This window comes from Neovison vison, chromosome 12, assembly GCF_020171115.1.
Source record: "Neovison vison isolate M4711 chromosome 12, ASM_NN_V1, whole genome shotgun sequence".
Lineage (NCBI taxonomy): Eukaryota > Metazoa > Chordata > Mammalia > Carnivora > Mustelidae > Neogale > Neogale vison.
Window position 1 is genome coordinate 7,818,212 of NC_058102.1, and position 21,643 is coordinate 7,839,854.

The 21,643-nt window shown below is 37.9% G+C and overlaps 1 protein-coding gene across 1 annotated transcript in view; it reads left to right on the top strand.

The window, feature by feature from the left end:
- Positions 1 to 19,223, top strand: part of ST13 (ST13 Hsp70 interacting protein) — a 33,779-nt gene extending 14,556 nt beyond the window's left edge. Inside the window, exons 5-12 of the mRNA XM_044229101.1 lie at positions 218 to 284; positions 7,440 to 7,524; positions 7,662 to 7,772; positions 10,481 to 10,583; positions 12,057 to 12,173; positions 13,908 to 13,956; positions 16,197 to 16,330; positions 16,930 to 19,223. Coding sequence (XP_044085036.1) covers positions 218 to 284; positions 7,440 to 7,524; positions 7,662 to 7,772; positions 10,481 to 10,583; positions 12,057 to 12,173; positions 13,908 to 13,956; positions 16,197 to 16,330; positions 16,930 to 17,058 — 795 coding nt within the window. The 3' untranslated portion in view covers positions 17,059 to 19,223. The remainder of the gene's footprint in view (positions 1 to 217; positions 285 to 7,439; positions 7,525 to 7,661; positions 7,773 to 10,480; positions 10,584 to 12,056; positions 12,174 to 13,907; positions 13,957 to 16,196; positions 16,331 to 16,929) is intronic.
- The last annotated feature ends 2,420 nt before the right edge of the window (positions 19,224 to 21,643 follow it).

Sequence of the window (21,643 nt, forward strand, 5' to 3'; positions counted from 1 at the left end):
GGAAGTGAAATTTATTGTTTGTATATGAAAGATTAAAGCCCATCCTGTGTAATTTCTTATTAATCACTTAACCGTAGTTATCCTCTTGCTCCCTGGAGACTAGAGAAGAATGAATGAAAATGGGGGTTGTGTCTTCCCCATCCCTAAGAAAACCCAAGCTGCTTCCTTCTCTTTGTTTTCTCTATTACTTCTAAGTTGACCTACAATTTCCCCCTAGATAACCGAGGAAATGATGGATCAGGCAAATGATAAAAAAGTGGCTGCCATTGATGCCCTAAATGATGGTGAGTGATTTTTTTCCTCTTTGCTGTATCTCTATGGTAGTCTGAATATTCTTTTTTTTTTTTTTTTTAACCCCTGCAGCAACTGTAAAATAGTGGGAAAGTGGCAGGGAACTTAAATCTATTGAGTATCTTTTATACTGGAGAAGAAATTGTCCTATTGTCTATCCACCCATTCCCCCCTTGATAAAGAGGCTGAAGTCACTCAGGTATCAATTACCTTGCCTTACAACACGGACACATCCTGATGGGAATGGAAAGACTCCTTTCCTGACTAATCCTGGTGTTTATCCGCTGAGGAGAGGCTTTAAGATAAAGGTGAACGTTTTTCAAAGAAGGTATTATTAGAACGGTGGCTCTTAACTTTTTACAAAGCAGCACCCTTGACAAATGATGTCTGTTGGCATAATGTTCTTGTTCTAATCTTTACGTGTTAGATCCTCTTCAAAAAATCCTTTCACAGTGGGAGAATGCTGGTAATAGAGTAAGCATAATATTTAATCAGTTAACAATTTGTAAGAACAAATCATTTCTTAGCTTGGGTAGTATGCAGACCCCGTCATAGCTTTGTGGTAGTGTATCCCAATGCCATTGTGGGAGAGCTGCTGTTGTCTAATGCTGATGTGCATTTGGACTTCATCTGTAGACTTAGAAGATGACTAAAGTTTTAGAAAGTTCACTATCGATTGCTGTTCCAAGTTGGCAAATAATTTTTGCTATCTTTTTTTGTAATCTTACCACCTTAGTTTAGGTCATGATTCTGTGTTTATGCCATTGCATTAGCCTTAATAGTTTGCCTACCTGAAATATCTATTTCCTTTATTGCTTTCTGTTCACTGTTTCTAGATTATTCTTTCGTAGAACCGTTTTTTATTTTCACACATTCCCTTGCTTGTAACCTCTGACCAGCTTTTGCATACTTTTTGAAGATCTTTATCATAGCATTAGACCTGCTAGAGTCTGATCTCATGTATTGCCTTTCCAGCCTTGTTCTCTTCTTTCTGAAATATTAACCTTCCATTCCAGCCAGACCTCGCTGTCCTAGAATTTTCCTATAACTTGTGCTCTGCTGCTTCTTTCTAAAGCTCTTCTTCACCTATTTCAGCTTCTAATTCATACTCATCGATTGATCCCTGCTACTTTCTTCCTGGCCATTCCTTTCCCACACTTATCTTTTAATTTTACTACCACTTAAGATTTCTATTTATCCAACATTTATTTTGTGCCTTCTGCCTACCTGACAGTTTTGTTATTTTTTAATGTGCATTATTTCATTAAAACCTCATACTTCTCCCTCTTCACAGGTTCATGAATAATTTGAGGGATCAGAGGGTTTTGACTTGTGCAGGATCTTACTGTGCCATAATATCAACTAATTGTTTTTGTCACTTGTTTTGGTATATTGTCTTATGTTTTTCAAATTTGTTTTATTTATTGCCTAACCATTTTTAATGAAAATGAACCTGTTGCACCATTTAAAAAGTCATGTTCTTGTTTTTCCACATTTCTTTCTAAGCCATGTTCATGCATAAATTTAACCTTGTTCTAATTTTATTTTATTAAAGATTTATTAACTTGGGGCACCTGGTGGCTCAGCGGGTTAAGCCTCTGCCTTCGGCTCAGGTCATGATCTCAGGGTCCTGAGATCGAGCCCCACATTGGGCTCTCTGGTCGACAGGGAGCCTGCTTCCCCCTCTCTCTCTGCCTGCCTCTCGGCCTACTTGTGATCTCTCTGTGTCAAATAAATAAAATCTTTTTAAAAAATGATTAATTAACTTATTAGAGAGAGACAGCATGAGTGGAAGGGGCAGAAGGAGAGGGAGAGAGAATCTCAAGTGGACTCCACGCTGAGTGTGGAGCCTGACTCGGGCCTTGATCCCAGGACCCTGAGATCATGAGCTGAGCCAAAACCAAGAGCTGGACACGTAATTGACTGACCCATGCAGGTGCCCCTGCCTAGTTCTAATTTATACCACATTTTAAAGGGATAAAACATTAGTATTCCAAGCCAGGGATTGTAGATTCAGGCCTCACCTTGGGTTGGAGGGGCAGAAATATAGTTAAATTCTAACCTTAGGAATCCAGAGTGCCTGGGTTTGAATGCCAGGTCTGGCACTTACCAGCCAGATAAACTTAGAAAAGTTATTCTTTGTCTCTATTTTTGTTTCCTCCTCCTTTTTTTCTTTTTTTAAGCAGTTAAAAAAAAATGTATTATTTATTTGAGAGTGTGTGTGGAAGCAGGGGGAGAGGGAGAGTGAGTCTCAAGCAGACTGCATGCTGAGTATGGAGCTTAATCTCATGACCCTGAGTTCGTGAGCCGAGCTGAATCCATGAGTTGGATGGTTGACTGACTGAGCCACTCAGGCGCCCCTTTTCTCCTTTGTAAGATGAGGTTAATGCTACCTACCTAGTATATTGAGTCATGAGGGATAAATGAATAAATATGTGTAATGTGCCTAGAAGAGTATCTGGTGCCATTATTATTAAGGTCCTGGTATTAATAAAGTGTCAGTAGTCATAATTTAAGTAAGACCTCATTAAGTCTTTTTAGTGGTCATGTTACTAGTAACGATATTAGGCTTTTTCACTTCAGTATATTTATTTAAAACTTATATGTTCTAGGGGCACCTGGGTGGCTAAGTGGGTTAAAGCCTCTGCCTTCGGCTCAGGTCATGGTCCCAGGGTCCTGGGATCGAGCCCCGCTTCGGTCTCTCTGCTCTGCAGGGAGCCTGCTTCCTCCTCCCTCTCTGCCTGCCTCTCTGCCTATTTGTGATCTCTGTCTGTCAGATAAATAAATAAAATCTTAAAAAAAAACCGCAAAACTTACATGTTCTAGGCAGTGTTTTAGATGCTGGATGTACAGTGAGAAAAGCAAAACAGACCAAGTTCTTTATCTTATGGACCACGTACATTACTGGGGACCAAAACCATATTTATAATTTGATACTGGGTGGTGATAACCACAATGAAGAACGGCTGAGTAAAAGAATAGTCAGTGACGGAGGTTGCATTTTGCAAAGGGTGGTCAGGAGAGCGTAGGATGAAGTGAGCCGGCCATGTGAGGACGAGCCTCAGACAGGGAAGTACACGTGCAGACGCTAAGTGGAGGAGCACATGGGGTGATCCATGTTCAGGGAATAGCAGAGATTCCTTGAAGCTGGAGTGTAGTGGTGAAGGGGTAGGAATGGTAGACTTGGAGAAATGCGGTCAGAGAAGCACTTTGGGAGACATACGGGGGAGATAACATGGTAGGAATGTGGTGAGGAGGATAGATCATTAAAGATCTGTAGTATATCTCCGAGATCACTTGTAGACCACAGTAAGGACTTAAAAGTTTTTATCCTTTTTTTTTTTTTTTAAATTTTAATTTTTATTTATTTATTTGACAGACAGAGATCACAAGCAGGCAGACAGGCAGGCAGAGAGAGGGAGAGGAGGAAGCAGGCTCCCTGCAGAGCAGAGAGCCCGATGCGGGACTCGATCCCAGGACCCTGAGATCATGACCTGAGCCGAAGGCAGCGGCTTAACCCACTGAGCCACCCAGGTGCCCAAAGTTTTTATCCTTAAGGATGATGGGAAACCACTGGGGGGGGGTGTTGTTGTGAGGTGTTCTTTGTTTTTGTTCTGTGTTTGAATTGGAGATCTTCATCATGAGATGCATTTACTTTTGAAAGGGAGTATTGTTGCTGTTTTATATAGATGAGATTCTAAGGGCAAATAAGGATATGTTCTTTACAGAAGAACCCAAAATGAGTTAATAAGCCAGAGATACACTTAAGAAAATGCATGAGAGGAAAAATAGGGGAGCAGGGAGAGCCAGAGGAGTTTGGAAGTCATTTAGACAGTCCTGTAGGTCTTTACCTCTGTATAGGAGAAGTCTTCAACTAGTGGTATGTTTCTAGAAAGTCATGATAAGGGCGCCTGGGTGGCTCAATGGGTTAAGCTGCTGCCTTCGGCTCAGGTCATGATCTCAGAGTCCTGGGATCAAGTCTCACATCAGGCTCTCTGCTCAGCAGGGAGCCTGCTTCCCTCTCTCTCTGCCTGCCTCTCTGCCTACTTGTGATCTCTGTCTGTCAAATAAATAAATAAAATCTTTAAAAAAAAAAAAAAAGAAAGAAAGAAAGTCATGATAAGCCAGAGTTGCCCACTAGAGGATTTAACAGTCTCACAATAAAGGCCCAGTCTTGGTATTGTAGCTGTACTTAGTCATTAGCTCGGAGCAGCTTAGGAAGTGTAGCCTTGAGCATAGAACATGGGGTGTTCTCAGTCAGCTGTTACCCCCAAGGAGAGCTAGGGTGCATTTTGATGATCCTACAAAAGGAATGCAAGAAATTGAGTCCAGGTGGCCAATAATGATGGCCTGGATTAGGGCAAAGGTTCCCAGATTTTTTCTGTTTATAGTGCTTTTTCAGTCCTGATTTTTTTTTTTTTTTTAAAGAGGTATTTATTTATTTGTCAGAGAGATAGAGAGAGTGCAGGCAGGCAGTGGCAGAGGGAGAAACAGGCTCCCCGCAGAGCAAGGAGCCTGATGCGGGACTCGATCCCAGGACCCTGAAATCATGACCCAAGCCTAAGGCAGCTGCTTAACCGACTGAGCCACCCAGGCATCCCTCAGTCCTGATTTTTTTTTTTTTTTTAAAGATTTTGTTTATTTATTTGACAGAGATCGCAAGTAGGCAGAGAGGCAGGCAGAGAGAGAGGAGGAAGCAGGTTCCCTGCGGAGCAGAGAGCCCCTTGTGGGACTCGATCCCAGGACCCTGAAATCATGACCCGAGCCAAAGGCAGAGGCTTTAACCCACTGAGCCACCCAGGCGCCCAGTCCTGATTTTTTAACAGAGCTTTTAAGCCGAGAGAAAGGCCGTAAGGTTTCATTGATAATATAGTTAGATCCAAACAATTTAATAAGGATGTTGTACCAACTTAGTGATTGCAAAATAGTACACAAAATGAAAGAATATATTTAATATTATTCTTAAGCAACAGTGTTTATTTTCTAATACGATGTGTGTGTGTGTGTGTATATATATATATATATATATATATATATATATATATATATATGTTGGGCACTAAACAACTTAACCAAATATTGGCGTCCTGTTGGACACTGCCACCCTCATTTCCTGTTCCACATCTATTTTTCTGCAGTTCTTGCTTGTTTTTGTTTTTGTTTTGTTTTGGTAACAACCGGTAAAAACAGTTTTTTAAAGATACCATCAAAAGGAATGTAATGATGCCGTGTTGAAGCTGTGTAATCAAGTGAGTAGTTCATGCAGTGCTAATGTTCTGTCCTGTGGCCCTTTGGTTGCGGTGTGGAAACTTTAGGACTAGGGCAAGGAATGGTTTGATTCTTTTTTTTTTAATACAGACTTACTTATTTTGGGGGTGGTGGTGTGAGAGGAAGAGGGAGAGAGAACCTCAGGCAGACTCCCTGCTGAGTGTGGAGCTCAACCGTGGGGCTTGACCTCAGGATCCTGAGATCATGACCTGACTGAAATCAAGAGTCTTGGATGCTTAACCAACTGAGCCACCCAGGCGCCCCAGGAGTGCTTAGATTTAGGTATATTTTGAAAGTAGAGCTAAAAGTTTTTAAGTTTTAGATTGGGGAGTTGAGAATGACTCTTAAGATGTGGGTGTTTATGTAGATCAGGAGTTCACCAAATTACAGCCTCCTGTTTTTGTAAAAATGTAATGGAACATGGCAACACCCATTTGTTACGTGTTGTCTGTGGCTGCTTCCCCACTGCAGTAGTAGAGTTGAATGGTTATGATTTTTAACAGTCAGCGAAGCCTGAAATAATTCTTGTGTGGCCCTTTCCAGAAAAGTTCACTAACCTCCAAACTAGGTTGAATGGAAGAGCCATTTATTTAGTTTGTAATATAAGGATGAGAAATAGGTTTTAGAGATAGGGTTGGAATTAAGAGTTCAGTTTTTAACATGGTAGAAGTGAACTGTCTGTTAGTCAAGTGTAATAATTTGGAACAGGCTTCTGTAGTAGTACTTAGTAAGACTCTGTTCTGTGCCTTGTTTTATGAGTTCTCCTAAGGTCCTTTACAGATTTGCTAGCTGGGTAAATGTATTTTCCAAAGTGAACTGTGACATTTACTTTAAAATTCTGTGTTTGTCTTGCCTCCCCCATCCCCATGTTTCCTGTGTTCAGGACTAAGTCTTCATGCAAAGAACTATTCTAATTGTATAGTTCAACGACTTCACTGAAGGCACTTACGCACGAAGAAGCTAACTGAGAGTAGGATACAATAAATGAATTTAAAATGAGGGTTACAGGCTTTTCATGAATTCTAATTTTGTTGAATTTTGCAACATTCCTGTGAATTCAGATAGTAATTTTTTTTAAATATTTTTATTTATTTATTTGACAGACAGAGATCACAAGTAGGTAGAGAGGCAGTCAGGGTGGGGGGGGAAGCAGGCTCCCTGCTGAGCAGAGAGCCCGATGCGGGACTCGATCCCAGGACCCTGGGACCATGACCTGAGCCGAAGGCAGAGGCTTTAACCTACTGAGCCACCCAGGTGCCCCCAGATAGTAATTTTTTTAATCAACCGTATAAATTTAGTATATTTTCTTTATAAGTTTAATTTTATCCTTTAACTTTTGGATAAAAGAGAATTAATGGGATAAAGTTGATTTCTCTTTTTTCCTTTTATTTTTTTAAGTGTAAAAAAAATCATGAGTCCTACTAAGAATGTGGTATTCTGCTAGGGAATTATGTATCCAAAAATTGTCTCTATTTTGAGTGATTTACCATATAGATGTGGTAAGACTTGCTTTGAAAGAGCCATTTTGTTGTTGTTGTTTTCTTTTTAAGATTTTATTTATTTATTGAGAGAGAGAGAGCATGGGAAGCAGCTGAGGGAGAGGGAGAGAGAGTATCTCAAATAGACTCTGAGCTGAGTGTGGAGCCCAACGGAGGGCTTGATCTCACAACCTTGCGATCATCACCTGAGCCAAAATCGAGTCAGACTTAATCAACTGAGCCACCCAGGTGTCCCTGAGGAGCCTTTTTATATACTAATTTAGAATAAGTCTTTTTTTTTTAAATTGGACTAAAAGAAAAATGTGGAAGACTAGTAGGGTAAGGGGTCAACATTTTTGTTAAAATTTTTTATTCTTTATTTCTCTACTTGTTTTACTTCAGGTGAACTACAGAAAGCCATTGACTTGTTCACAGATGCCATCAAACTAAATCCTCGCTTGGCCATTCTGTATGCCAAGAGAGCCAGGTGAGAGCTATAAACAAAAAAGAATCCCCTCATGAAGAATTCCTGCTCATTTATTTAAATAGAATTGGTTCTGTGGTGATCCCAAAGGTGTTATTGTTCGAAATGAATACTTTTTAATATCACACTTATTTTTTTAGTGTCTTCATCAAATTACAGAAGCCAAATGCTGCCATTCGAGACTGTGACAGAGCTATTGAAATAAATCCTGATTCAGCTCAGCCTTATAAGTGGCGCGGGAAAGCACATAGGTAAACTACAGAATTTCATTATTTTCAGAACTTTAAATTTTAAATCCTTTTTTTTATTTTAAGATTTTATTTATTTATTTGACAGAGACACAGCAAGAGAGGGAACACAAGCAGGGGGAGTGGGAAAGGGAGAAGCTGGCTTCTCACTGAGCAGAGAGCTCAATGTGGCTTGATCCTAGGACGCTGGGATCATGACCTGAGCCCAGGGCAGACACTTAATGACTGAGCTACCCAGGCACCTTAAATCTGACATTTTAATATGCTTTGAAAAAAATGAAATTGCTTAAGGATTTAATTTCAAAGTAGTATTTGCTTAATATGAAGAATTGAGAGAGTATAAGGAACAAATAAGAAAATAAAAATTCTTTTTTTTCCTACAAAGAGAACCACTCTTTAGGAGTTTTTGACCACGTATAGCCAAATTTAAGGTAAGGATCAAAATTGTTTCTAAAAAAGAGCCGAGCCTTACAAATTTTCTCTTAGTTTTAGATTTTCTTTGTGTAATCTAACATTAAATAACTGATACGTTATAGAAGAAGGAATTCCTTATTTTCATACTACTTTTGTTGCTGCTAGGTCACCTGAAAAATCAGAAAAAGGGGGCAGTAAAGAGGTGAATTTATCTTAGGTTAGTCATCATTCCTAGAAATTAAACTTAATGTTAAACAAGTGGGTATTGGTGACTTGAGGATGAGATGTCCAGTGACACTTACGTGTTACATGAATTGGAAGGGTGTTGTACTCTCAAGTATGGATGGAAATGAAGATGGATATGCTTGGGACAGCTTTATTAGGTTACTCAAAAGGAGCCCTAGTGATTATGAAGACACATGTCAAAGATAGAGGTGAAAGATTAGAAAAAGATGTATTTCTGCTCTGGAGGTCAGAAAGCTCATGCATTGCGGTGTGACCCCAGTAGTCTTTGGGTGTTTCTTTGCTGCCCCCCCCCTTTTTTTTAATTTATTTGCTTTTGGGTGCAAGGTAGCATGAGTTCATCTTACGTTTTTATTGTCCCAGACTCCGAATTAACCACTTCTCAACGACATCAGCATTCATTTTTGTGAGCATTATATTTACAGAAACCAGAGTTTGGCCATAGGTGTGCTTGTTGCCTGTGATGTATCAGTATTTCTGTTTTTTTTCAGTGAACAGAAACATTTAAAAATTTTTTTAAAAAGACTTTATTTGAGAGAGCGAGTGAGCATGATGAGCAGGGGATGGGTCAGAGGGAGAGGGAGAAACAGACTCTGGTGAGTGGGGATCCTGATGTTGGGCTCCATCCTAGGACCCCAGGATCATGACCTGAGCCAAAGGCAGATGCTTAACTGACTTGAGCATCCGAGGTGCCCCAGATAAAAAATTTTTTAAATAATGATTTTAGGGAATCTTATGGAATCTTGAGTTCATACTGATATATTCAATTAAAATCCATATTAATATTGTTTTCCTTTTGCATTTTTAAATACTGTTTTCCTAGACTCAGTCTTTATCCATATATATTTGTGTTATTCTATGATAACATGAAATTGTTTTACAATCCCATGAAAATAATATTGTAGGTAAAGTTGAATGTTTTCGTATTTGTTGCTACGTTTATCCTTAGAATATATCCCACTTAAGATACACAGTCAACATACTGTTTCAAAAGTTATGTGACTTTCAGGGTGCCTGGGTGGCTCGTCAGTTAAGCATCCTGAATCTTTTTTTTTTTTTTTTTTTAAGATTTTATTTATTTGTCACAGAGAGTGAGAACAAACAAGGGAAAATGAGAGGCAGAGGGAGAAGCAGGCTCACCACTGAGCAGTTAGCCCAGTGTGGGACTCAATCCCGGGACCCCAGGATCATGACCCGAGCTGAAGGCATGCGCTAAACCAGCTGAGCCACCTATGCGTTCCAAGCATCCCAAAACTTGATTTCAGCTCAGCCATGATTTCTGGATCATGGGATCAAGCCCTGTGCAGCCAGCTTTGGATTCTCTCTCTCCCTCTCCCTCCCACCAAAGTGCACACTCACTTTCTCATTAAATAAATAGATTAAGTGTACATGTATATGTATAGGTTACCTTTTTTTCTATGTACTGCATGCTCAGTGCGATAAACTGCTTTTACTTAATTTTCTTTCCCTTCCTGTTTATATTCAGGTTTAGGGGTTGCTTTATTTCTGTTAATTCTGTCTTAATTTTCTTCTTTACATATGTAAAACATTTGCATACTTAACGAGTTTAACAAACTGAGTTGACAGGTACACCCAGAGAAGTCTCATTTCCATTGCTGTCCCCTCTACTCCATTCTTACCTTCTCCCACCAACCTTTAGTTCCCGATTTACCTTTTCTCTTCTTTCAATAAAATGTGCACACATGTAGTGTATGTTTTGTTAATCCTGTTTTTAAGGAGTTGAAATTGTTGAATGAGCTTGAAAATTGTATTCTACATAATTTTTAATATTTTATATTTTGAATTAAGAAAGTAATTTTTTAAGTTTTTAAATGTTTTTTACAAAACAGCTTTATAGTTGCCGAGGAAGTTAAACTCCCAAGTTTTTATAGAGTAGAACATAATAATTGAATTGGTATAAGAAAATTTATAGTTCAAATATTTTAACTTTAAACCTCTTCTGTAACAATTCCTTTTTTTAATAAGGAAGAAAGACACCACCACATTAGTGGATGTGTATAAAAGGCCCCTACAATTAATATAATCTGTTTCAGACTTCTGGGCCATTGGGAAGAAGCAGCGCATGATCTTGCCCTTGCTTGCAAACTGGATTATGATGAAGATGCTAGTGCGATGCTGAAAGAAGTTCAGCCGAGGGTATGTTCCAGCAGAGAAAGGGAATGTCGTTACTGTGGTGCGCTGTGGCTCTCATACTTAGCTCCTGGCAGTAATTTACTGGCAAAACAGATACAAAGAAATGTTTGGATATTTCCATCTGTAACTGCTGAGTGTGTGCTCAACTCTGGTAATGTCATTGGGTTGTCAAGCCTACTTCTGATGCTGCATTACAGCGAGCTCTGTTACTTTGTCATCTGCAAGCCTATAGTAGAGTTATAAGCAGAAATTCAGAAGTGGAAAAGGGAGCATTAGTCAGGTTTACAGTAGGGAAAAAAATAGGAAACATATAAAACATGACCCAAGGTTGTGTCTGGTCTGTCCTTGTGTATTGTAGGTATATACAGCCACTGTGTAAAGCCTGAGGGCCTTGTGGAAGTTAGCAAGTTTCATCCTTTTTAAAATGATAATATTGACTTCAAAAGCTCTAGAATACTCTGTTTTACACGAAGGTAATTATTAAAATAATATTAATGCATTTACATGGTAAATTCTTCAGTTTTGTGGGGTGTTAATACTACCAAGAATTTATTCCTAAAAGTTACAAGGTTTGGAAACCTTATTGAATTTCACGTATCTACATTCAGAGACTTTTTGATTTCTTTTTTCCTCTCATAACAGGGCTAACTACAATAAGGTTATGATGAGAGATGGTCTAACATAGACTCTTTTTTTTTTTTTTTTAAGATTTTATTTATTTATTTGACAAATAGAGATCACAAGTAGGCAGAGAGGCAGGCAGAGAGAGAGAGAGAGAGAGAGAGAGAGAGAGGAGGAAGCATTCTCTCTGCTGAGCAGAGAGCCCGATTTGGGGCTCGATCCCAGGACCTGAGCCAAAGGCAGGGGCTTTAACCCACTGAGCCACCCAGGCACCCCTGAACATAGATTCTTAAAAAATAATAATAAACAAGCTGAAGTAATAAGTGAATATGACTGTCTTACATTTACTTTATTTTCTGAATAATGGATTCCATATACTTGGCTCAGGCTATGTGCTGGTTCCTAGTACATATATTATCACTTAATCCTTATAACATTCTGTGATACTAAGTATTTCTTTTCCCTGGCCCCCCTCATTTTATGGATGAGAAAACTGAGTGTAGTTAGACTGTGACAAATGACTGGTATATGCGTTTCCAATCTCTACCTTCCCTTGGCCAGTATCTGGCTAGAATTGTGCAATTTGAAAACTCGTCATCCTTGCAGTACTTTTTTGAAATTTATAACACTTCTGACTTAATGTCTTGGCCTCTTTTCCTTTATTTCACAGTGGACTTGTTGAAGTGTGAGTTATGTAAGGTCTTTTTCTATAAGGTAAACCTGTCATTATTCCGAACTGTTGGTTGAATTTAACACTTCTCCACAAAGAAAAATGATCTTTAACAAAACTGGTGATTTGGGTTGTCCTTATTGAGCTTTTAAAGAAAACATTTTTTCTGTGGCTTTTTCCCCTAGGCCCAGAAAATTGCTGAACATCGGAGAAAATATGAGCGAAAACGTGAAGAGCGAGAGATCAAAGAAAGAATAGAAAGGGTTAAGAAGGCTCGGGAAGAACACGAGAGAGCCCAGAGGGTAAAGTTTCTGTAGCTAAACCATTAAAGGGGAATAAAGTAGAGTTTGAGGATATCATTCTAATTCCTGGCTTTTATTTAATGCTGGCTTCAGTTATGTAGGGTCATACTACTTAAAGAGTTTTCCTTTCATTATTTCTAGTTTGTAGGGATATTTTTGTTCTTAAATTCCTAAGCAAGCTTACATATCACCATATTATATTATATTCTTGCCCTCCTAAAATTGGGAAAATTTTTTGGTCTGGTAATTAAAACTTGTCAGTATTAGTTTTCTTGTGGATGCTTGCCCTAATTTGTTGAATTTTAGGATTCCTCTTGCTCCAATAGTGAATTCATAACTATTTAAAGTAGACTCTGGCTATTTTTTAATTTTTAGTCACAAAGTCATAAAATTTAAAAGATTTTGTTTATTTATTTGACAGAGAGATCACAAGTAGGCAGAGAGCAGGCAGAGAGAGAGAGGAGAAAGCAGGTTCCCCACTGAGCAGAGAGCCGGATGCGGGGCTCCATCCCAGGATCCAGGGGTCATGATCTGAGCCGAAGGCAGAGACTCTAACCCACTGAGCCACCCAGCCACCCCAACAAAGTCATAAAATTTAGAAAAAAGTTGTTCATAATTCATCCACAATATTGTTACTGTTCTTAAGGTGTTTCTCCTTGGTTTTTTTCTATATTAGCTTTTTGCATTTTGATGCTATCAGTTTTCACCTAGTTATTTCTTTTTCTTTTTCTTTTTTTTTTTTTTTTTTAAAGATTTTATTTATTCATTTGGGAGAGAGCGGGAAAGAGAGAGAGTGAGAGAGCATGAGAGGGGAGGTTAGAGGGAGAAACAGACTTCCCATGGTGCCGGGAGCCCAATGTGGAACTCAATCCCAGGACTCCAGGACCACAGCCTGAGCCAATAAAGGCAGTTGCCCAACCCAACCGAGCCACCCAGGGACCCTCATCTAGTTACTTCTAATATTGTCAAATAAAAGGATATAAAGCTATATTATAATTATATAGCATTACTGCCTGATTTTTTGTCATTTAATATTAAATATTAATATTTAATTAAGTCCATAAAACTAATTGATAATTAATATGGAATGAATTTAGTAAGATACAAAGTTAATATTAAATGCTTTTAAAGCATCATTCTTAGTTTTTGGGGTTATAGTTAACTGTATTCAGAAGTAATTTTTACATTTACATATCCTTATGAATTCATAACTAGTTATGAGGGAAATTTATATATATTTTCTTTTACTTTGCTGACAGTAACAAATTTGTAAACCGTGGTTGTGTGTGTTAAGTTATGTAGAGAAAGTATGGAAAAGATGAAGTTGAGAAACAAAAGTCATTGGCAGTCTTCATAATCTAACTGTGTGCTTTCATTTTGGAGTTTAACAACGTTTAGAATTTATACTTTGCATAAGCATAGACAGACATCAGTACTGTGAATTGCTTTTCAGGTGTTTTTTTCCCTGCTTCCAGTAGAAATAAAACACTGCTTGGTATTTTTACCAAAAGTAGTGCTCATTGACAACCAATCTGGAAAATTTTGAAAGGGGTTTTGGGATATGTGTCCTTTAGCTCAGTATTGGCATTTGAAACTTGTCATTCTCTTAAGTCCTTTGACTAGCTGAAATTTTTAATAATTTTTTCATGGTTTTGCATGGGTAGGATACGGGTAGACCGTAGACTGCCCACCAGTACCACACTATATGATTTCTTTATTTCTTTGTATTAAAAGGAGGAAGAAGCCAGACGACAATCAGGAGCTCAGTATGGCTCTTTCCCAGGTATTTTTAAAGAAAATTTAAAACTATTTGGATTGTAAATAATTGGAGAATATTCTGATTTGGGGACTCAAATATGTCTATTATATTTAGGGCTATTAGTCCCTGGAATACTGAAAAGCCTTTAGAATGTTAGCCTCTAGAAAGTTTGAGTCTCCTTTAAAGGTTGTATGTTAGTAGAAATACAGTATATTATTTTCCTCGTGCTTTGAGCAATACACATTTTTATAATAGTTAATATTTAAATGAGGTCTGAGCATTGTACTTTTCTAAGAAACTGTGAATTGATTATGATGTATTTTAAGTATTTCTCAATTGTCACAGTGGGATTTTATTCTGTTATACATTGAAATTCATGATACACTAGGTAAAAGCACTATAGTGGGATTATTAAGCATAAAAATATTGGGGTCTAGTGTAAAAATAAATACAAGCTCCTTTTTATAAATGTCAAATGATGAGAAATTACTAGGGGGGCAAAGCCTTCAATGATAGCAGAGGCCTAGCTATATGATACAAGTAGAAGAGCAGTTCAGAAGGCACTCCAGGAACAGTTTACTTCCTAAATGAGACTGGGAAATTTAAAGACCAGGAAGAGATTTTCATAAAGTTTTAATTCTAATGGGGAATCAGCTGTCTTCAACTGTTTCAGTAGTAACCAGCTTTCTCTGAAGGAAGGTTTACAGAGGCATTTACACACCCTTTGGTGGTTACGTGCCACTAGCTACAACATAAATTTACATGGCAGAGGCTAGAAAAGGTAGCCTTTATTCTAAAAAGGTCATGTGCCAAGCAACTTTAAAAAGAGAATATATATCGGGGATGACTTGCTGTTTGAAGAAAAAAGCAAGAAAATAAATTGCAGTTCATAGTTTACATTCTGCTTAAAGTAGAAATAATCTTTTTATCTGGTATCTTTGCTTTGGAAACAACCACTAGTGTAGATTAGTACTAGAGGTAATTTTTTGTTATGTGGTATTTTTTGTTAATAAATTTTAAAAAAGATTTTATTTATTTACTTGACAGAGATAACAAGTAGGCAGAGAGGCAGGCAGAGAGAGAGGGAGGGAAGCAGGCTCCCCGCTGAGCAGAGAGCTGGATGCGGGTCTCGGTCCCAGGACCTTGAGATCATGACCTGAGCCGAAGGCAGAGGCTTTAACCCAGGCGCCCATTGTTAATAATATTTTATTATCTAGAATTGATAAGCGTCCTGGTTAACTTTTGTTGCCTTGGGCCAGTAATTTTTTTTATGGGCAGAAACAAGTTTTTCAAAGTCAGTAGGGAAGCAAGAGAAACTGGAAATTCTTTTCAGGTCCTCCTAGATCCCCTTACCTGTGACTGCTAGTTATTTATGAGCATGTTGTAAATTGTTGAGCCAGGTGGAAATGAGTTTGTTATATGTATTTCTTTACAATAGGTTACATATAGTCACCCTTGATCTGTAGGATGTTAGGGTAATGTATATTTCCCTTTATGATGGTCTGTATTGGCATAATTGTGATTTCAGAATATCTGCAGTGGACATAAAGGGTTTATGGTAGTGAAAACCTGAGTAGAAGATAATTTCAGTTTATAATCTAAAAATATACTGGAAGAATTAAATCTCTTTTGCTAGAGCATTGTTCTCAGTGAAAGAAGAAACACCACAAGTGCTTATTAAGAATGCAGATTTTTATTTCAGAGATTTGGAATCTGTCTAGGGTGTAGGTAGAAAGCCACAATGTGTTATAACAAGATTTTATGTAGTACTTAAAAGAATGATCTAGAGGAATATAGTTTAAACAAAAACAAGTAAAGTCTTACAAATTAGAACTTTAAATTGAAACAAATAATGTTAGAGAACGTGAAAATAAGACGACAATGATGATTTATTAGACTTTTTAACTTTGTAATTCCAAGGGATTGTTATCTTTCTCTTTAAGGTAAGGTTAGTTTTTTTGTTTTTTTAAAACAGCTTTATTACTAGGAAAAAATAAATCCAGAAGGTATCAAAGTTGATTTACAGCCTTATTTTTTAAGAGAAAATTTGAAGGTAAAATTATGACCTGTTACATAAGTGTTACATAACTGACATAATTAGGTCAGTTAGAATGTTTAGACTGTTTTGTGTTTAATAGCCCTTGTTCTTTGCATGTGCACATGTGAGTGTACGTGTATAATTTTCATCAGAAGGAAATAGTCTGCTATCAGACGACTTGAAAATACAGTTGGTGTCTGAGCAGTTAATTCATTGATTCTTGCAGGTGGCTTTCCTGGGGGAATGCCTGGTAATTTTCCGGGAGGAATGCCTGGAATGGCAGGGGGGATGCCTGGAATGGCAGGAATGCCTGGGCTCAATGAAATTCTTAGTGATCCAGAAGTTCTTGCAGCCATGCAGGTAAGACTTGGAAGAACAAAGTTGGGCTTTGTATCACTAAGGCATTTCTTAAATTAATCCTATGTGTAAAGACAAAGGTTACTGTGTTAGCCATGTTTTACTTATCTGTTACCAAATAGGTAATTATGCAGTCAGACCGTTCATTTTTCTTTTTTTTTTTTTCCAGAATGAGTGGCTGAAGTTATTAAAAATTGGTTTCTAGTAGTTTGATTATATCCAGCTGTCCTTTTCTAGTTTGATTATATCCAGTTTCCTTTTCTTTTCTTTTTTTAATTTATGTTCCAAGTTTTTATTTAAATTCTAGTTAGTTAACTTACAGTGTAATACTACTTTAGAAGTAGAATTTCATGATTCAGTTGTCCTTTCTATCAAAATTGTATATGCTTTTTACATTATCTAGTTCAAGTGACATAATTGGCATTTGACTTTGAAGTGCACATTAGTAATATTTATACTTCAGGTACTTGTCCAAACCCCAGTTAACTTGCCTGTGATAAAATTGTCAGTCTAAATAAAGACCTAGGATTTCAGATACTAAACTTGTAAAACTACAGAAGTCTTTTTAAATACTACTAAAGACCCACTGCCTTTCTTCACAGGATCCAGAAGTTATGGTGGCCTTCCAGGATGTGGCCCAGAACCCAGCGAATATGTCAAAATATCAGAGCAACCCAAAGGTTATGAATCTCATCAGTAAATTGTCAGCCAAATTTGGAGGTCAAGCATAATGCCCTTCTGACAAAGAAAGCCCTTGCTGAAGGAAAAGCAACTTCGATCACCTAATGGATGTCGCAATAATACAAACCAGTGTACCTCCGACCTTCTCATGAAGAAAGCTGGGGTGCTGTGAAGAGAGTCCCTACCCCTCTGCTCCCCGTGCAACTGAAACATTCTACAATGGTTTGCCATTAGGGTATTCATTCAGATAATGTTTTCCTACTAGGAACTACAAACTTTAAACACTTTTTAAACCTTAAAAATATTTAAAAACATATTAAAAGGGTGTGTTAGTCCCTACATTTTTCTTTACTAATCATTTCAGTTTTTTTCCTTTGTATTAATTGGGCAAGGAAGATATTTCAGTGTGGAAGATTCATTGCTCAGTTATAACGAGTAAAATAAAGGTTTATTAGTGGGAGGCAAATAATACATTAAAATAGATGAAGTTTTAGGAGATACGGTTTCTGAGGCATTTTGACTTGTCTTTTTAAATACTTTATTTTTTAAACACAATTTATTTTGATAGAACCATTGGGACCACCAGTATTGCAGTCGGACCTGGGTAGGGACCGGAAGTGCTTGGCAGGGCAGCAACAACCTTCCTTTTATATAGTGTGCACCCTTGTGCAGATGCATTTAAATCTTACACTGTGGTGAAGGGATGATTTTTATAATGCTGCAGTAGACTTGGATTACTTAGCTGTGTTCTTGTCTGATATAGAAAATAAATGTTTTGCATTATTTCCATATAGGGGAAATAAGGGAATACCTTTTTTTTTTTTTTTTTTAATATTTCTGTGTTTAGAGTGACCTTTCCTGGTCAGAAAATACCCATCTCTTCGTGTGCTTTCTGCTTATTTTCATGTCTCCCCTTCTCCCCTCCCAGTACTCTTTGGGCTAAAGATAGTCCTTTTTCACTGGCATCATCACTATTATCATCATTCACAGCATAATTGTGCAAGTATATGTAATGCTGGGTTTTACTATGTAATACATATAGTGATTATGTAAGGTAATACCCATAACAGTTGTAGTTTCTTACTTGGCCAAGCGATTGCATATTTACATGTTAGGTTTCTGCTTCGGTGAGATCTTAACCATCTCAGAAGATGTTGGAAGGAGGGATTCCCTTTGATGTTCAGTCTTCTGAGGAAATACCTGTTGCATTTGGAGTTTATCTGACATTATTCATCTTCGTAGTTTGGAGAGTATGAGGTTTGAATTCATTGATCTACATAGAGGGGAACCAAATTTCTTGATCCAATATGAATTATAAAATTGATGCAATCCATGGTTCTTCATTGTGGGGTTGATGGCATTATGAGTGTTCTTACTCAGCTCTTGAATACTGCACCATATCCCCCACCTCTCCTTTTTTCCTTCCCTCTCCCAAGGATAAAGGAATGATGGATTTTCTGTTGTACATTCAAATCTCAACACGAATTAAGACTAAGTCTAGGCACTGTACTAGGAATCGTTAGGTTTCTACCTTTCCAATTTAACGTGCTGGTGTTCAAAAACAGTTGCCAAGGGATGAGACCCTCTATACTTTGCTTATTTGAATAATCAGTGGTAGGAGCAGTGAAGAAAATTCCATGGAATAATTTCTGAAATAGCACATTTCTGAAGTCATAAGTAAGTTGATTCAGGTTCTAACCCTTTATACAAGCAAATAGAAATGCATCTGTTATTTAAGTGAGAAAAGGCTGTATGCTAACTGAGCATGCTTTTTAAATCCTTTAAAAATACTCAGCATATAAACTTGCGTTTGAGCTTGTCAGTGGTTTTTTTGTTGGTAATGTGTGTTCTCTCTCGAATTTTCTGATGTGTGCTGTGAATAACCCGAGAAGACCAGTTCCTTTTGGGTTCCTTATTTGATTACTTTTTACTTAATTATATATTACTTAAGTACATTCTAACATTGCAGATATTACCGTAAGTGGGTAAAAGTAAAATTGGTCTTCTGAAAATGTGTCCTGTGCTCTTAAGTTCCACAAATACAAAGTACATTCATTTTCATAGAAACTCAGTATCATTTCTAAGCCAGAAGTGTTTTTTCTTGCGCTAACAATGGTGTAAGAAGGAAAAGTAAAGGAGTTTTTTTTTCTGCTTAAAAATACATAGTTATTGGATTTCTAGCTACATTAAAAATAAAGTATGGTTTCAAACTGGATATTGACCCCCCCACACACTTTTTTTTCGCCCAGCAGATACTCTCTTCTTCTAGGTCTGTAGCACTCAACATTATTTGCTGGACATAGTTGGCTTCGGTTTATAAAATGCTGTCAACAGTGACTTCTAGGACTATTTAGACGTTAAACAGAGCTTTACTTTTCTTGCAGGTAACAGTCCCAAGGAAAGCCATTTTGCCATAGTCAGAAGGTAGCTTCCATTTCTGAGTCCAAAAGTGCTTACTCTCATGTTCATGAGCTAGCCTGAGGAAACAGGAGAGGGCACCAGGAAAACATACTGAGATTCTGATACACATAGAACATTTTATTACTTTACATGCCCCATTTCTCTTTGTTTTTTTACTCAAGACCATATTTACCTTAAAGGAAAGCTAAAAAATAGTCCACTGCGGTATGGTCATGTGCCCAATAAAAAATTACAAAAGGAAGACAAGACCTGGGGTAACAACTAGCAGGCTGCCATTTTAGGAAATACTGGCCTAATGGGATAAGGGAGAAACAGATTTTTACTAATATCTAACATTAATGCACCTAAGTAGCCACTTAGGTGAGTAGTACTTAGCCTGCACCAACTACTCTGTAATCAGTTTGAAAGCATTGACTCCATTCTGATAATGACCAGAACGGTAAGTGCTCTTACTCCCATTTTATATATAAATGAGGAAACTGAAGCACTTAACTAAATTGCCCAGGTTAACACCCCTGATTATTTGCAGAGCTGGAATTCTCACTAGGCTTGTTCTTCAAAGTATTCCTCTTTAATGCTCTGCTGCTCTCTCTGTACAAGGTTGCTTCTTGCAGAATTGTTCATGAATTCAAGAAATTGGAAATAAAATACATTTGAAGAGGACTGATTAAGGAATATCACACATCATTGGGTGTAATGATCTGCACACATAACACAATCATAAGGGATATAGCATAATTGAAGTGCTTGGAGCACTTGAGACAAGCCCAGTAATGGGGACAAGAACAAACTAGTTTTTAAATTACGGTGCAATAATAAAAAAAAAATTACGGAGCAATAATTTTAAAGTTCAGTATTATCAACATATCGAATACCTACTAAGAGTGCTCAGTTGAGGGAGGAAAATACCCTGAAGTAAATAGGCAGCAAAAACTAAAATAGCCATTAAGCTTTTGATAGAGTAAATTTAAACTATGTCCTGTCAAATTGGGGGTTTTAAATATCTTGGCAATTTAGTGAGACCTTTTGTGTAGTGCTGGTAGGAGTATAAATTCACAACTTTTCATGAAGTTGTCTCTAAGGATTTTTACATTCTTTTTTGGTGGAATCCTAACAAATTGTTAAGTATTAGGAAACGATAGCAAGGAGGTAAGTAGAGCTAATGTAAAATACATGTATGAGACTCTGAAAATCTAGGTATCTGATAAAGAGATCTTTAAGTAGTTCACTCTCCCCAGATCACTAGGATGTCAGGTTGCAGTGCATAAATCTGCCAGTGTAGAAGCACTGATGTAGAAACATGATGTGTTAGTTCTGGATAGGTTCCTTTAGCTCACTGTGTGTGTGACGGCATGGGTGTAAAAGAACACGCATAATTGTTTTATATACTATTTTGTGTAGTGGGGGACTTGATGCTTCTGTAACTCAGGGAGCCCTCTTCAAGGAAGATGTGTAGTTATGAATACTAAGATACAGGGTGCCTGGGTGGCTCAGTGGGTTAAGCCACTGCCTTTGGCTCAGGTCATGATCTCAGGGTCCTGGGATCGAGTACCGCATTGGGCTCTCTGCTCAGCAGGGGCCTGCTTCCCTTCCCCTCTCTCTGCCTGCCTCTCTGCCTACTGTCATCTCTCTCTGTCAAATAAAATCTTAAAAAAAAAAAGAAAAGTAAACGGTTAGAACAAAGGAAGCAAAAACTGCAATTTAAAAATTGGAAATCTCTTAAAATCACAACTATAGAGATAGTTTCGTTTTAAAATTTTTGTTCTGGGACGCCTGGATGGCTCAGTGGGTTAATAAGGGTCTGCCTTTGGCTCAGGTCCTGGAGTCCAGTCTTTCATCAGTCTTCCTGGCTCAGCGGGGAGTCTCCTGCCTCTGCCACTACCCCTGCTTGTATGCTCTGGCTCTGACAAAATCTTTTTTAAAATATAAAAAATATTTCATTTGCCGGAGGGCACAAGCAGGGGGACCGGCAGGCCAAGGGAGAAACAGGCTTCCTGCCAAACAAGGAGCCTAATGTGGTACTCAGTCCCAGGACCCTGGAATCATGACCTGAGCAGAAGGCAGATGCTTAACTGAGGACACAGCCATCCCGATAGAGATAACTTTAATATGTGGTATACAAGTTTTTTGTTTTTTTAAGTGAGAAGGTATGTAAGAAGGGTGTGTGTGTGTGTGGAGCTGAGGTGGGGGGCGGGGAGAGAATCTTTTTTTTTT